Source organism: Crotalus tigris, unplaced genomic scaffold (assembly GCF_016545835.1).
Source record: "Crotalus tigris isolate CLP2741 ecotype Arizona unplaced genomic scaffold, ASM1654583v1 scf7180000018463.207675, whole genome shotgun sequence".
In the NCBI taxonomy this organism is placed as follows: domain Eukaryota; kingdom Metazoa; phylum Chordata; class Lepidosauria; order Squamata; family Viperidae; genus Crotalus; species Crotalus tigris.
In genome coordinates, this window is record NW_024097019.1 from 79,020 (window position 1) to 94,234 (window position 15,215).

Here is a 15,215-nt window from a genome sequence, read left to right on the forward strand (position 1 = left end):
CTGCCCACATAAAGGTTTCCTATCCTTGCTATGCGTAATGAAATTTTTTCCTTTAATAGTGGAAATTAATGTCCTCTTTTTAAAGAGGTTATTCATCCACAGCTCAGAGACAAGGCAACTAAGCTATGTAGTTTTAAAGAAGGGATAGGTATACGTCACCAGCTGTAAATTTAAGGGTTTTTTTTTTTGTCTGCTTACACAATGATAGAAAATAGAATGAAGTCCATTTCGAGATAAAACAGGTTTGTCTTTCACTGTCACACTCTCCCATTGTGATTAGCTGTGGCTTCCCAACCCATGGAGGAGCAGAGCAATCTTCATTAGGGGCAATTTACTTCCTCTTTCTATATCATATCACTTTCTGTAGATACCGGTACAGATACCACAGTCTTTTCTCAACCACGTTTTCTAGATGTGTTGAGATTGCAGGCTTCTAACATTTCCAGTTGCAAATTCTGGGAATTTCAGCCCTTACACACTGACAAAAGTGTTGGATTAGGAAAAGCTGCCCTGATTTACAAAACAATTCTAAAAGCAACTGCGTTCCATACAACCAGATACTTTCTTCATAAAAGGGACAAGAAGAAAGAGCCACTGGTGTTTTTCGGAGCACAGGATCAAGGGTTTGTTTGCGTAACAACAACAAAAAAGAAGGAGAGATATACAGGCAGAGAGAAAATTAATAGCAAGAAAGGACATTCACAGACAGAATAGCAATTTGAATATTTGATGCCTGGGGAAGGAGGTAGAGGGTTATATCCTGTGGGCACCCACTTAACCTCTGGAATGCCAGAATCCAGAAAGGAAAAGGAACTAGATAAAGTAGCTCCCAAGCCCACTTGCTGTGTTTGCAAACCCTCTGGGTGGGTGGGTGGATTCAGCTGTCACTGCACCCGTACTTCCTCACCTTGGCAATGGTGTTCGTCTCTTCCTTATGCAGCCCATGACTGTTGCCAAAGGCCGTCTGCCCCACATTCTGTGCACGAAGGCAACAGAAAAGCGCCTTGAAGATGCTCCGGCCACGAGGCTTCTTCGGGGAGGATTTGGACACCAACACTACAAACAGAAGAATAGATACAATAAGAACTTGTGGCAGGTCTGCAGCTCAGGAGAACATTTCATTCCCTCTGGAGCAGGGGTAGGCAACTTGGGCTCTTTTATGACTCGTGGACTTCAACTCCCAGAATTCCTGAGCCAGCATGGCTCAGCTTGGAAACCTCTCCCTTTCCCCTCAGCATGGCTGGCTCAGGAATTCTGGGAGTTGACGTCCACGAATCATAAAAGAGCCAAGGTTGCCTACCCCTGCTCTGGAGTAAACATTTCTGGCAGGCCACCCTCAGGGACTTTGGATGACGATTTGTCACAAATAATCAACTTTTTAAAGAAAAAAAAGGAAATTGAATCCTTTTCCACTCTCAACTGTACTCCATCTAAAGTGGGACAACAGTATGGATCCATCAGCCATCAATACGTCTCATTTCTTCTTTGCTTTATTGCTGTCAATAAGTCAATCTTCAGCTTTGGGGGAAAGGACTTCATTTTGTCAGAGCTTATGAAAAATAATGAACAGGCTAAATCTTGCCTCCATTTCTCACAATGTTCAGGAGAAGCCAGCAGGTGGCACCATAGATCCAGAAATATTGACCAATCCATGCGTGCTTTTCCATCAACTGACACTCTGGAGAAGACCGGGAAAACTTAGGAAGTAAGGTTACAGGTAAGTCCTTGACTTACAATTGGTTGTTTAGTGACTGTTCAAAGTTACAATAGACTCCCCCAGAGCTACTTACAACCCTCCCCCCACTTGATCACATCTGGATGCTTGGTAAATGGCCTACATTTGCACCTGTTTGCAGTAATTCCAGTCATGTGAATATAATTTATAATGGGGTTTTTTTGATCAGTGTTTATTTTTTGATTTCCAGCAAAAAAAAAAAAAGACCCTCTGGGGTCACTTAACAGTTGGTGTAAAAAGGGTTGTAAAACTGGGCACGGTTACATGAAGACTTGCTTAACAAACACAATTTATGACCGTAATTCTGGGTTCAGTTATAGCTATATGTCAAGGACTATCTGTAGACAAGTAAAGTTGAATGGAATTACCTAGAGCAGGGGTAGGCAACCTTGGCTCTTCTATGACTCGTGGACTTCAACTCCCAGAATTCCTGAGCCAGCATGGCTCAGCTTGGAAGCCTCTCCCTTTCCCCTCAGGATGGCTGGCTCAGGAATTCTGGGAGTTGAAGTCCAAAAGAGTCAAGGCTGCCTACCCCTGTCCTAGAGAGGGAAAAAAGAAGGGGGGGGGGAACTGAACTAATCAGACTTGCCTCTGGCTGTGGCCATTGTGTCACTGCAGACAGAACATAATCTAGAAAGGATTACTAAAGATAGGGGCTGAAAAGCATGAGGCTCCCCATGCAAGGAAATGGGCCAATTTCACAGGCAACCAAGGAGAAGTAGGGAAACTACAGGCTGTAGTTTCTAATTCATGTAGAACCCCCATTGGTTGGAAAAGGCTGTTTTCATCTGTTGCAGTTCTTTGCCCAGCGCAAGTTTCTTGCACTGCCTAAAAAGATCCATGAGGAACTGTTTACTCCAAAGATGGATTTTTAAATAAACAAACACCTTCTACAATCAAGTAAAATTACTTTCTTAGAGGCTGCTTGCTATATCCTTTTCTGGAATACAGGTAGTCCTTGACTTAGGGCCGCCACTGAGCCCAGAACTTCTGTTGATAAGCGAGACACTTGTTAAGTGAATTTTGCCCCATTGTACGACCTTTCTTGCCACAGCTATTAAGTCAATCACTGCAGTTGTTAAGTTAGTCACACGGCTGTTAAGTGAATCTGGCTGCCCCATTGTTTTTTGCTTGTCAGAAGGTCGCAAAAGGGGATCACATGATTCCCTTCCCGGGACACTGCAGCTGTCATAAATGTGAGTCAGTTGCCAAGCGTCCAAATTTTGATCATGTGACTCTGGGGATGCTGCAATGGTCATAAGTGTGAAAAATGATCTTAAGTCACTTTTTTCACAGTGCCGTTGTAACTTTGAATGGTTACTAAAAGAATGGTTGTTAAGTTGAGGATTACCTGTATGTTACCACATTAACTACTGTTTTTTCCCTTACTGCCAGGATAAATCTTAAGAAATGGAATTTTGTTGTTGTTGTTGTTCAATTACCTAAATCTCTAAGTTTATGAACTACTCAGGAGCCACGGGACCCCTTGGGTGCTTCGGAGCTGGGATATAGATTGCACTCTACAAGCCACGTGTGCTTCTATGAGTCAGTCCAATAGGACTGGATATGCAGAGCTAAGGTGTGATTATCTTGAAGTAGCCCCACATATTTTGTTACAACACATTAGCCGTATGAACTCCTTCTCCATGCTGAATTTAACCAAGAAAGTTATAATTGCTGAGCTTTTGAGCAAGATCCTGGAGTGATTCATCCCAATGAATAGGAAAAATTTCTGGACAGTGTTACTGAGTATTTATTCTTACATGCATTCTACTATGTTTTGTTTTTAATCTACATTTTACACAAATAGCTAGGGGAAAAAATCCATCTAAACATACAGTCCTGAGTGTATCTTCTCAAAACATAAGATTTTCCAAATGTATTTCTATTATAGAATTAAGCACATTTAGTTTTATAGTTGATCTGCAAACTTCAGAGAGATATATAAGAAGACCAACAAATGTTCACACCTGCACATTAGCCGGGAAATGCAGCTCAGCTCATGTTCCATTGGAATTCAAAATCATAAACCTTTTTATCTGCATTTCACTACACATAAAGTAGTTCGCAAGACCTCTCTTGCAGCAAACAAGAGTTGATTCAGGTTTTCTGAATGCAAACAGCACAACGATGTTAAAAAAACTGCACTCTGAACCATCAGCCGCCACGTTACTTTTTAAATATTTAAATGTAAAATTAGAAAATCAATAAAATTTTCTTTAAAAAAAATAAAAAACTGCGCTGTGAACCATCAAACCCAAACCATAAGTCTTATTTATTTGTGCGGGAATGTAACCTTGATCTGTACAACCCAATGAAGTGGCCCAATAGGCAATCCAAAATACAGTAGTCCAAAAGCCCTTTTAAAATGATCAGCACAATTTTGACTATTCTTCCACATTACTAAAGTCCCACAAACTTCCATTCAAAGGTAAAAAAAATTTCATACCCTTTATCGTAATAACGTAGAACTCTAAATACTCCGTTATCATACAACACAGAAAGAAGTAATATGCTACTTTTTGGTTTTTTGCCATCAATAAACAGGATGTCTTTAAAAGAACGAATCCTCAAGAGTCTGAAAACCTCTGCAAAAGCAGTGATATTTAGTCATATTCACTCCACAAACTAGGGAAGGAACTCTTAAGAGGCTGAATAATCAAAATCCTATTTGCATGTGAGACAAATCAGAAGAAAAAGGAACAGAAAGTCTATGACAGATTCCAATGTTAAAAGGCAACAAACCTTTTTTTTTAATGTGAAGGAGGTAGGAAATTACCAAAAAAGCATCCCCTTTGTGTCCCAAATTTGCATCCTCAAACCTACAAGGGAACTGCTTTTTTATTATTATTATTTTTAACTCAAACCCAGACCTTGCTCTGGATAAGCACTCTTGCTTCCCAAGGTCACTGTATAATATCCAGAAATAAACCCATAGGTACCCTTAGACCTCAAACTGGCCATCTGAAGTCAGACAATGTCCCTCTGGCTCTGGCCTTGGTTAATGGAAAACTTTTCATTTGCTCTGTTAAGAATCCCAAATAACTTTTCACTGAGTAAGAGGGGAGGGGAAAAGCCGGAGATACAGATCTGGGCACCAAGGGGTTGGTTGAAAAGTTCAAGGCATGATTAGAATGATTGCTGATGGCCAGAAGATACTTTGTGATCCATTATGGGCTAGTTTTTTGATGGCCTAAAATGCATTGCAGGAACGGATAGTCTCCAAATATTTTGCTGGAGCTTCATCAACTTCATGGCCCAGAGAGCTGGGTACTGTTATCCAAGATATGAATCTACAGTATGTAGGCTGCAGGGACTGATGTGAATTACCTGGGTCTTGCTAACTATGTGGCCCTGTTAAGAGCTCACTATTTATCAAGATTGCACTTTCCTGATCACTTTCCATGAGTGAGCAATGCCCTACCTGCTGAATGATCAAAGAATATACTCCTGCTGCTTTACATACGGAAACACACATGGAACAACTGAGTCTAGGTTAGCAGGAAAACAAAACTTGACAATGCAAGCAAGATCCAAGTAGCTATCTATTCCTACTTGCTTCCGGGTTTAAGGATCAAGTTGCCTAGATCAGCTTCGTCTAAATCAGTGGTTCTCAACCTTTCTAATGCCGCGACCCCATAATACAGTTCCCCATGTTGTGGTGACCCCCAACCACTTTTACATCACCGGGTGCCAGAGGCCTGGCCAAAGAAAAGGGGGAAAAATGGCGGACAGCCTTGTTTGGCGACCCCCATGAAATGGTCATTCGACCCCAAATGGGGTCCCGACCCACAGGTTGAGAACCACTGGTCTAAATAAAAGCTAAATTCTTGTCTCAAGTGGGAGGGATGACAACAGCTGAGAAGAAAATTCTGGAACAGATTATTAAGTATAAGATTCTGGCAGAAAAAAAATAACGCACGCTGGACTAGAGCACCATTGAATAGATAACAAGTTGAACAACCGCGTCTGATGAGTGTTGTACCAAGGATTTCGTGTGAAGCTGAAGAATCAAAAGGCAAAAAGGAGAGGTCCATTCTAGAGGCCGTGTTGTTGGCATTTTAAGAAACAAAACCACCAAACCACAAAACACAGAGGATCATATCAAGATTTTGAAGGATCAGAAGGAACACATCAGGCAGAAAGAAGCAAACTGAATTTCAACTAGGGCAAATCTCAAATTTGGATATAAATAGGAAAAATCAAAGGCGTGAATATAGGATCAGGAAGAGCAGCATATGCAAATAGGAACTGGGTGTCTTGGGGACTCACAAGCTGAGTATGAGCCAATCATATGACGCAGCTACCCAAAAAATTACGTGCAATCCTGTTGCATCCACAGAAAAATAGCATCAATATTGCTTTTGTATATTCTGCATTGGTCAGCCGATTCCTAGAATACTGCATACAGGTCTAGACATTATATTTTAGAAAGGACATTAACAGACTGGAGTGTGCCCAGAGGAAAGCAACCGAGGTGGAGGAATGGTTGGAAATATCAAGTGTACTTAGTCTGGAGAAGATTGCAGGGAGACATGACAGTTGTCTTCAAGCATCTGAAATATGTCACATATAAGGAGGTTATTATTCAAAGTGGTTGAAGACAGGACAAGAAATAAAGGATTAATTGAGTTACAAACTAAATTTTAACTGCAAATTGGAAAGAATGCCCTAAAAGTAGAAACTGTTCAATAATGGAATAGACTATCTTCAGAGCTGGTGAACTTCGGATGGAAACTAATCAATGAGGGAACCAACCTAGAACTAAGGAGAAATTTCCTGACAATTAGAACAATTAATCAGTGGAACAACTTGCCTCTGGAAGTTGTCGGTGCTCCAGCACTGGAGGTTTTTAAGAAGAGATTGGACAATCTGAAATAATATAAGGTTTCCTGCTTGAGAAGGGGATAGACTAGAAGACCTCCGAGATACCGTCCAAATCTGTAATTCTGTTAACTCTCCCGCTCTTACATGATTCAAAGCAAAGAGATAGTAGGAAGTAATTGCAAGAAAATGGAGTCACTTGTTCTTGGGCATTGTTTCAGTTCTGGATTAAGGTTGAAGTCTCTGCCAAAGGTTTCCCAGGATAGAAAGATTTTAAGGAAGATGTGCGTTTTGTTAACATTTAACTAAATAACGAAATGTAGCAAAGGAGATAAAATGTCTCTTGGGAAATGTTGAACCATGGCCCTAGAACCTAAATACTATTGTTTATTTCATGCTTTCAGCAAACTGCACCTTAACCCTTGCTTAAAAGGGGAGACTCCACCACCAGTCAATATTGCAACAGCTGGAGCAAAATTAAAAGCTGGCAATAGACACTATAGAAAGCATGTTTTCTTTTCCTTTGTCTGCACTGCCACAGCCATCCATTGCTCTCCTCCTCCTCCTCCTCCTCCTCCTCCTCCTTCTCCTCCTCCTCCTCCTATTTGTCCCATGTCTTCTCTTCCAGCTGTCAAGCTCAGCTAAGATACATCTGCCATAGATATTATAGAACTGGCAGCAAACAAGACCCTGCAAGATAAATTCAAGTAGGAATTTCTGACCCTCAAAGTCTTAGACCTCAGCAGGTTTATTTGGGGGTGCATATGTGTTTGCCATCTTTGTAAATTAGTTTTGGGAACTATCAGCCAAAAAGATGTTGGCTGAGTTTGGGTCAATGACTACAGATGCCCCAGCAAAAATATTCTACTCAACCATGAACTTATTCAGAGGATTGTGTGGAGGACAAAAAGATTACTCAGAAGGAAGGCACCACTGTGCAATTCAAAAATAGAAATGTGGGTCAGTTATATTGGAGATTTCACAAGGCACTGTCAACATACTTTTATGTCTCTGTTACCCCCAAAATCTAGAAACTTTATTTTAAGATCAAAAGAATCAACCTTCTTGAGCAAATTTATTAAACATTCATTGCTCTGCAAAGAATTGCCAAAAGACACAAAGTCCACAGCTAGCATTTTTCAAATGGAAATCAAAGCTCCACTTTCCAAAATACGTCTCTATTCCTTCTGCCACAGATCTTGAAGGTTCTGTTTCTGACTCTTAGAGCAATGCAACGAAGAAGCAATGCACAGATTTTAAGGGGACAACAACAAACTTCTCCAGGAGGAAAATTACAGTTGATAAGGAACTTCAGGTTGGCATCACAACAAACTACAGCTTTTGGGGGGGGGGTGTTTCACTCAGCAAGTTATTTAAAGCCAACCAAATATTGCTCAGTCAACAAACGATGGCCAAGCAAATTATGATTTAGAACAATGTGCAGATCTAATCAATGTCTCTTGATTGTTTCCAGATTTTTTTCTCACACAAGGGGCACAGAATGCTCTACTCTCCTAGTGATATAAAATGTCCTTTTAATATCACTACTGGAAGAGTTTTGAGCATTCCAGCATACTTGTTAATGTTTCAGGTTTTTGCTCCTGGGATTCTCAGACTGCATTATGGATCTCATAAGGCTCATTTCGTGCATAGAAGCAGAATTCCAGGGCAAAGGTAATTCCAGCATGTAGGCTCAGAGTAAAAAACAGGTTATAAAACAAAGGAGAAATCTGGAGGGAAGAGGAACAGAAAAACCAAGCAATAACTATTAATCATAAATGTCTCAAATTTCATTAATAGTAGAATACAGATCTCTTAAAAAGGGTTTTTTGGGGTTGGTTTTTTTTTTTTTTTTTAACAGTGGCAAATATTTGTAGCTTGGTTGTACCAGGCTAGGTAGCATCTTCGGCGGCGTTTAGGGGATGTCTGTGACAGGTTTTTTTTTTTTTCCCCAGATGGACCAAAGAAATGGTTTGCCTTCTGTCTCCATGAACTCGGATTAAATTGAAAAAAGTGTTCAGGTCACAAAGGAAGGGGGAAGAGACAGGCGAGAACATGTGGATCATGACACTGTGACCCAACTCTTCATACATTGCATGCAACACTACAATGCAGGTACAAAAGGACAAAGCTTCCCTTGGATGTCATAATGCATGTTTTGACACTTTGATGACATCGTAGTTTGCAACAGACCCTTAGACGCAGAGAACAATTTCAGACAGGGAAAAGATACTGTATGAGGATTCAACATCTCCTAGTTATACTGCCCCAATAACAAAGCCCTTGCACCATTAGCAGATGTTTTAAGGTGGTACAAAGTTATCAGAATCTATTTTAACTTCTACCCTGTGTTTTGAGCAAGATAAAACACCTTGCAAGGGGGCAACCCACACTTTGTCTCTCCATGCCTATTTGTGTAGCTCTGCTCATTCTCAAAGCACATCCAACTTCCTCCCTCGCTAATAGAAATTCTGCCTTTTGAAGATTTTGTTTTGCCAAACCATTTTGTTAGTTACACAGCCCAAAGCCTAGAATGGTCACAATTACTATCCAATGAATGCCCCAAATTCAATCACAAATCTTATATATAACATACTAACTGGGTGAGAAAAAGATGTCACTACCAAAACACTTCCCCTGTATTACTTTTACTCTAAAAGCACACAACTTTGTGGTTTAGAAATATTAACTGGGAAAAGGTTATTTTGCATTCTGCCCACTTCCAATTGAAAAATATAAATTGATTGTATCATAAAATGCTCATCTGCAAAAGACAAACATCCATAATAAGAGGAATTTTAAAAACTCAATGCCGTATTATTTCAATGTACTCTTGGAATCACAGGCCAAAATATTCTGCAAAAGTTCTTCCTCTGTCTGCTTAAAACGTGCTACTCTTTAGAACAGTGGGTCTTCAAACTTGGCAACTTTAAGACTTGTGGACTTCAACTCCCAGAATTCCTCAGCCAGCCCTGACTGGCTGAGGAATTCTGGGAGTTGAAGTCCACAAGTCTTAAGCCCCCTGCTTTAGAGGTATAAATGCTGACAGGTATTATGGGTATAGGGAATTTATAGTTAGTCCTTGACTTACGACCGCAATGGAGCCTGTCAACTATGTGATCAACCTGATTTTATGACTTTCATGGCAAACATAAAGTGACCACTAGAATTGTTAAGTGAACGCTATAGTTCAGTGTCCCCTAACATTTTGGACACCAGGGACCAGTTCTGTGGAGAGAGGTTTTTCTGCGGACCAGAGGGAGGCGTGCTTTGGTGTGCTGCTGGTATCCCACAAATGGGGCTTTGCTTGTTTGCACGGCCCAGTTTCTGGCTACGGACTGGTGCCAGTCCACGGACCAGTGATTGGGGACTCCTGATGTAGATGTTAAGCAAGTCAATTGTTTGCTATGAGTTGGTTTTGCTAAAAACTGGAAGTAAATGCCAGTTTGGGGCAAAAAAAAAAAAAAAGGTTGTGTGACAGTGAGACACTGCCAACGAACATAAATGCAGGCCGGTTGTCAAGTCCTTGACATCCAGCCATGTGACACTCTCTCTCTCTCTCTCTCTCTCTCTCTCTCTCTCTCTCTCTCTCTCTCTCTCTCTCTCTCTCTCTGTGTGTGTGTGTGTGTGTGTGTGTGCATGAACATCAGAACTGAGTCATAAATATTTCCTGTAAGGTCCATTTTAAACTATGAAGAGTTGCTGAGTGACCTTAAGTGAAGGACTACCTATATATCCTGCCTCCTTTCCACATGCATGCTCCCCATACCATGGTACTTTTTCCAAGCTCTTCTGGAATTATAATTCTTACATGGGCAATACAATAAGGAACAGGAAAATACTATTTTTGGATTCCTGGCCCTACAAAGTTTAAAAGAAAGAAAAAAAGGCTACAGGAAGGTTAGTTAGCCCTGTCAATTTTGCACCGTCAAAATCAGTTGCAGTTCAGCCACATCTAGTGGTCAAGGCACCAGGCTAGAAAGAAGGAGGCTGTGAGTTCAAGTCCTACCTTAGCCATGAAAGCCAGCTGGGTGACTTTGGGCCAGTCATTCTCTCTCAGCCTAAAACCCATCTCACAGGGTGGTTGCTGTTGTTCTTGTGGGGAAAATAGGAGGAGAAAGGTATGTTGGATATGCTTGCCACTTTGAGTTATTTGTAAATGTAATAAAGGCAGGATACAAATAAACAAACAAACAGTTGTACTAAAATGTTCTACTTCTCACATCTACAACTTGAAGGCATATGAGGGAAAAAGTAATAGCGAAGAGGAACTCTAAAGTTACTTTTCCCAAGGGCCCTTCCTATACTGTACTATTTCTTATCTTCACCACACTCTGCAGTCTCCTGCCACTTATGCTCTCCTTGTACGTGAGGCCATCAAATGTTATAATCCTGCAGATACTTTTAAGATGCAAGCACCTGCTTTCTCCATTTGTTGCTTTATTTCAGCTGGCTGCCTTATCTCCACTGTTTTGTCCTTTAACCAAGAACAGCCACCATCTTCTCTTTCTAGCCACCTATCTATTAACTGGTTAACAATTAACCAGTGGAACAGCTTGCCTTCACAAGTTGTGGGTGCTCCATCACTGGAGGCTTTTAAGAAGAGACTGGGCAGCTACTTGTCTGGAATAGTATAACACAGGGGTAGGCAACCCAAAACACTCAAAGAGCCACTTGGACCCGTTTCCCACCGAAAACAAAACACCGGGAGCCGCAAAACCCTTTTGATATCTAAAATGAAGATAACACTGCATATATCCTTTTTTACCTTTATTATAGGGGTGTGTGTGTGTGTTTGTGTGTATGTATGTGTGTGTGTGTGTGTATATACATATACACACACACAGGTAAAAAAGGATATATGCAGTGTTATCTTCATTTTAGATGTCAAAAGGGTCTCTCTCTCTCTCTCTCTCTCTCTCCCTCTCTCTCTATCTGCCCTTGGTCTGCCAGTCCTCTTCCCCCACTCTCTTTCTCTCTCTCTCTTTCCTCTCTCTTTCTCTTTCTCTCTTTCTCTCCCCCCTCTCCTATCTGCTGCTCACCTGGCAAACTGGCTTCAAGCTGTTCTCCAACAAGCTCAGGGGTAGGCAACCTCAGCTCTTTTATGACTCATGGACTTCAACTCCCAGAATTCCTGAGTCAGCATAGCTGGGCTAGCTAGCTCTCCCTTCCCTTCCTGCTTCCTGCTTCGACGCAGCAAAGGGAGGAGCTCCGCCCAATAAGATTTTCAGCTCCTCGGAGAACACTGTGAGTGCACTCTCTTTTACTTACACACACACACACACACACACACACACAGAGAGAGAGAGAGAGAGAGAGAGAGAGAGAGAGAGAGAGAAGCAGGGAAGCGCAATTGCCTCTCTCTGTCTCTGTCTGCAAATGGCAGAGGAGGCTGGGAGCCACAGGGGAAGGCTCAAAGAGCCGCATGCGGCTCCGGAGCCGCAGATTGCCTACTTGTGGTATAGCATCTCCTGCATGAGCAAAGGGGTTGGACTAGAACAGGGGTGTCAAATTGCCGGCCCCCAGGCCAGATGTGTCACGTGGAAACCGCGCCCACCCCATTGCTGGCAATGGGGAAAAAGCTCTGAGACGTCACATGATGTCACATGTTTGACATGTCTGGACTAGAAGATCTCCAAGATCCCTTCCAACTCTGTTATTCTGTTATTATTCTATTATTTCCTGGTCAGGTGGAAAGGATTAAGAAGGCAGTCCTTCTTTCTCTTTGGTATTCCCCAAACATCATAACAGGAAACAAAAATGTGCTGATAGGCAATGAACCACTCTTTGCTGAATAAGCCATGATAGCCTGGTTCACAGAAATAAAAAAATAAAATAGTAGGACTGCACTGTATTAAGCCAAACAAATTGCGTTATGACATATCCTTATTTGTGATCAGATCGCTGACTACTTTATACTACACGGGAAACAAAGAAATGGAAACAAGAAATTCTGGCCAAAGGAACCACTCCTTGCCAGTTCCACTGAAGGCGGGTTGAAGGGTTAGCAGAAGACAGAGAGAACTTGAAAAACTGGAGGGGGGGAGGGGACATAAATTATGCTTAAGGATGAGCCATCTGTATAACCTCAGATATGCACTTTGACAATATATTTTATAACCTCAGATATGCACTTTGGCATTAGTGAGCCAGTGTGGTGGAGTAACTAAGGTGCTGGCCTAGAAACCAGGAGACTGTGACTTCTAGTCCAACTTTAGGCATGAAATCCAGCTGGGTGATCTTGGGCCAGTCACTGTCTCTCAGCTCAACCTACCTCACAGGGTTGTTGTTGTGGGGAACACAGGAGGGAAAAGGGTATTGGGTATAAACAACAACCTTGAGTTGTTTATAAAAATAATAAGGGTGGGATAAAAATCTAATAAATTAATAAATACTGGAGAGCCTTAATGTTTTCACTCTTGAATAAGTTAAAACCATCATCTACTAATAAATTTGAACAGCGGCTACACTTTTGAGAAGGAATATGTGCTCACCACTTTAATCTTTTTTTAGCCCCAATAAGCCAACATTTACTCTCAGCAATTGCTCTTCAAATTAAAAAAAAAAAAAAAAAAGATCACCTAAATCAGGAGTATAAAACTGCTGGCCTACACGTTGGTTGCATCATACAGAGGCCACGCCCACCCCAGTTCCGGCAATGCAAAAAATAGGTTGTGATACATCATGATACGTTTGACAACCGTAACCTAAATAAATAACCTTGAAAGCATGACAACTGAAGTTTATCTGAATACTACAAGTTTGAAGGGAGACATTCATTAAAACTTTTTTGGAAACCGTGGATTTACACACACACAAAAGCTTTCTATTCCATCTTCATTATATACAATTATCTTGGCAAAGCCACAGGAGGAAATTCCATGACATCTTCATTATATTCTTGCTTCACACAACAATTTTCCATGTAGATACACAAGACCACAGAAAATGGCCTGAAGAATAGTCTTGGAGATCTACAACATTTGGCGTTCTCCTCCTATAGACTATTAATTCCCTTGTCTCTTATCTGGCTTACGTTAGCAAAGACAAAGCCCAACATGGCTGAAAGAGCCAAAGGCAATCTGACTCCCTCTGCAAATGTACCATTTATTCTACAGACAAGTTCATTCATGCATGTCATCACATGACAAGATGCAGGTGTGAACGGGCTGGTGCTGCAAGAAGAGTCTTCTTAAGGTACAGATGGCAGTTTTCAGTGGGGTGGGGGGGTTGGTTCACACGTTCAGCTGCCTATCATTAAAGCAAAGGAAATCAAGCATGTGCAGAGGAATCCTCCTGATCTGGGCATGGGGGAAAACTCATGAAAGGTCCATTTTCCTGCTTGTGCTCAAAGGTTGAACTACAATTCCCAGCTAGCTAAGTCAATGCATACAAATAATAAACAATACCCAAGTGTAATTCAACAACCTCTGGAGGGCAACAAGTTCCTCATCCTGATTGGGTTGATACCTTACATTAAACCCTAATATGGTTTGCTTTGGCAGGTCCAGTGGGTGAAGTCAGATTTGCCAACTACCCAGCACTTCGTGCAATGTATGAAGTTAACCACTGCCAGGGTTTCAGGTGGAAATCTTTTGATGTGGTGGACTGTTGGTAGACCACCACCACCAACTTCGTAAGCTACAAGATGGCCCAAAGAAGTCAACAGCTTCTAGTAAGAGTTTTTCATCTTGCTCAGCCACTGTTCTCCCCAAAACTGTCTAATCCTTTTAACCTTCCTCTATATCCTATCCTGGTTTGCAACCAGACATCAAGCAATGATTGTGCATGGCACAAAGCTCATACTAAGTTCCCTCTTTGGGAGGTTTTCCTGGGATTATTTATTAGATTTATGTTCCGGCTTCCTTTCAGAAGCTTAAGGCAGCATACTAAGTATTCCCTCCTAATTTTCTTCACAACTGTGTGTAAGTTAGGTTGAGTTGAGAAGGAGCAGGCAGCCCAAAAGCACCCAGTTGCTTCTGTGGTTGATCCTGGATTTCCCTGGTGCCAGTCCATGCCATCACCATTGTTTTATCAACGAGAATACCCAAAATCACTTTATACTGGGCCAGATGGCTTACCTAGTTCAGTTTTGCCAATACCAGAGGCAAGGGGCCACTACTGCTCTTGCTCAAATGCTAAACTACAGTTCCCAGCTAGCCAAGTCAGTGCATACAAATAATAGGGTTGACGCCCCACATTAAACCCTAATATGGTTTGTTTTGGCTGGTCCAGTGTGTGAAGTCAGATTTGCTAACTACCACTGCTAGGGTGGAAGTCTTTTGATGTGGTGGATTGAACCGGAAACCTTATATGATTCCCATTCCTGAGCAACCTCCACTCCTTTGTCTGTTGTGTGAAGCATACCTCATTCAGAGTAAACCATCCAACCGCCTCAGCATAAGGTTTAGTTGAAACTCAAGTAGGAAAATCTGCAGCTATAAAGTCTCCCTCTAGGAAGGGAGGTTAGGTTTCCTCCATGTACAAAACTGCCATGATACAGGCAGCAGAGCCAGAGGCTGCTCAGGAACTAATTACAAAATGGCGTTTATATTTTAAAGGCCTCTTCCTTGCTGGAGGACGACAATCTGGAGCGTTTTCAGACTGCTTGACTGTGTTTCGATTCCTGAACAAATAGCAGCAGACCCGGGGAGCC

The 15,215-nt window shown here is 41.6% G+C and overlaps 1 protein-coding gene across 2 annotated transcripts in view; it reads right to left on the reverse strand.

Moving 5' to 3' along the window:
• CTDSP2 (CTD small phosphatase 2) overlaps positions 1-15,215 on the reverse strand; it is a 58,651-nt gene that overhangs the window by 14,413 nt on the left and 29,023 nt on the right. For both annotated transcript variants that reach the window (XM_039352634.1, XM_039352633.1), the window contains exon 2: positions 908-1,056. In XM_039352634.1, coding sequence (XP_039208568.1) covers positions 908-1,056 — 149 coding nt within the window. The remainder of the gene's footprint in view (positions 1-907; positions 1,057-15,215) is intronic.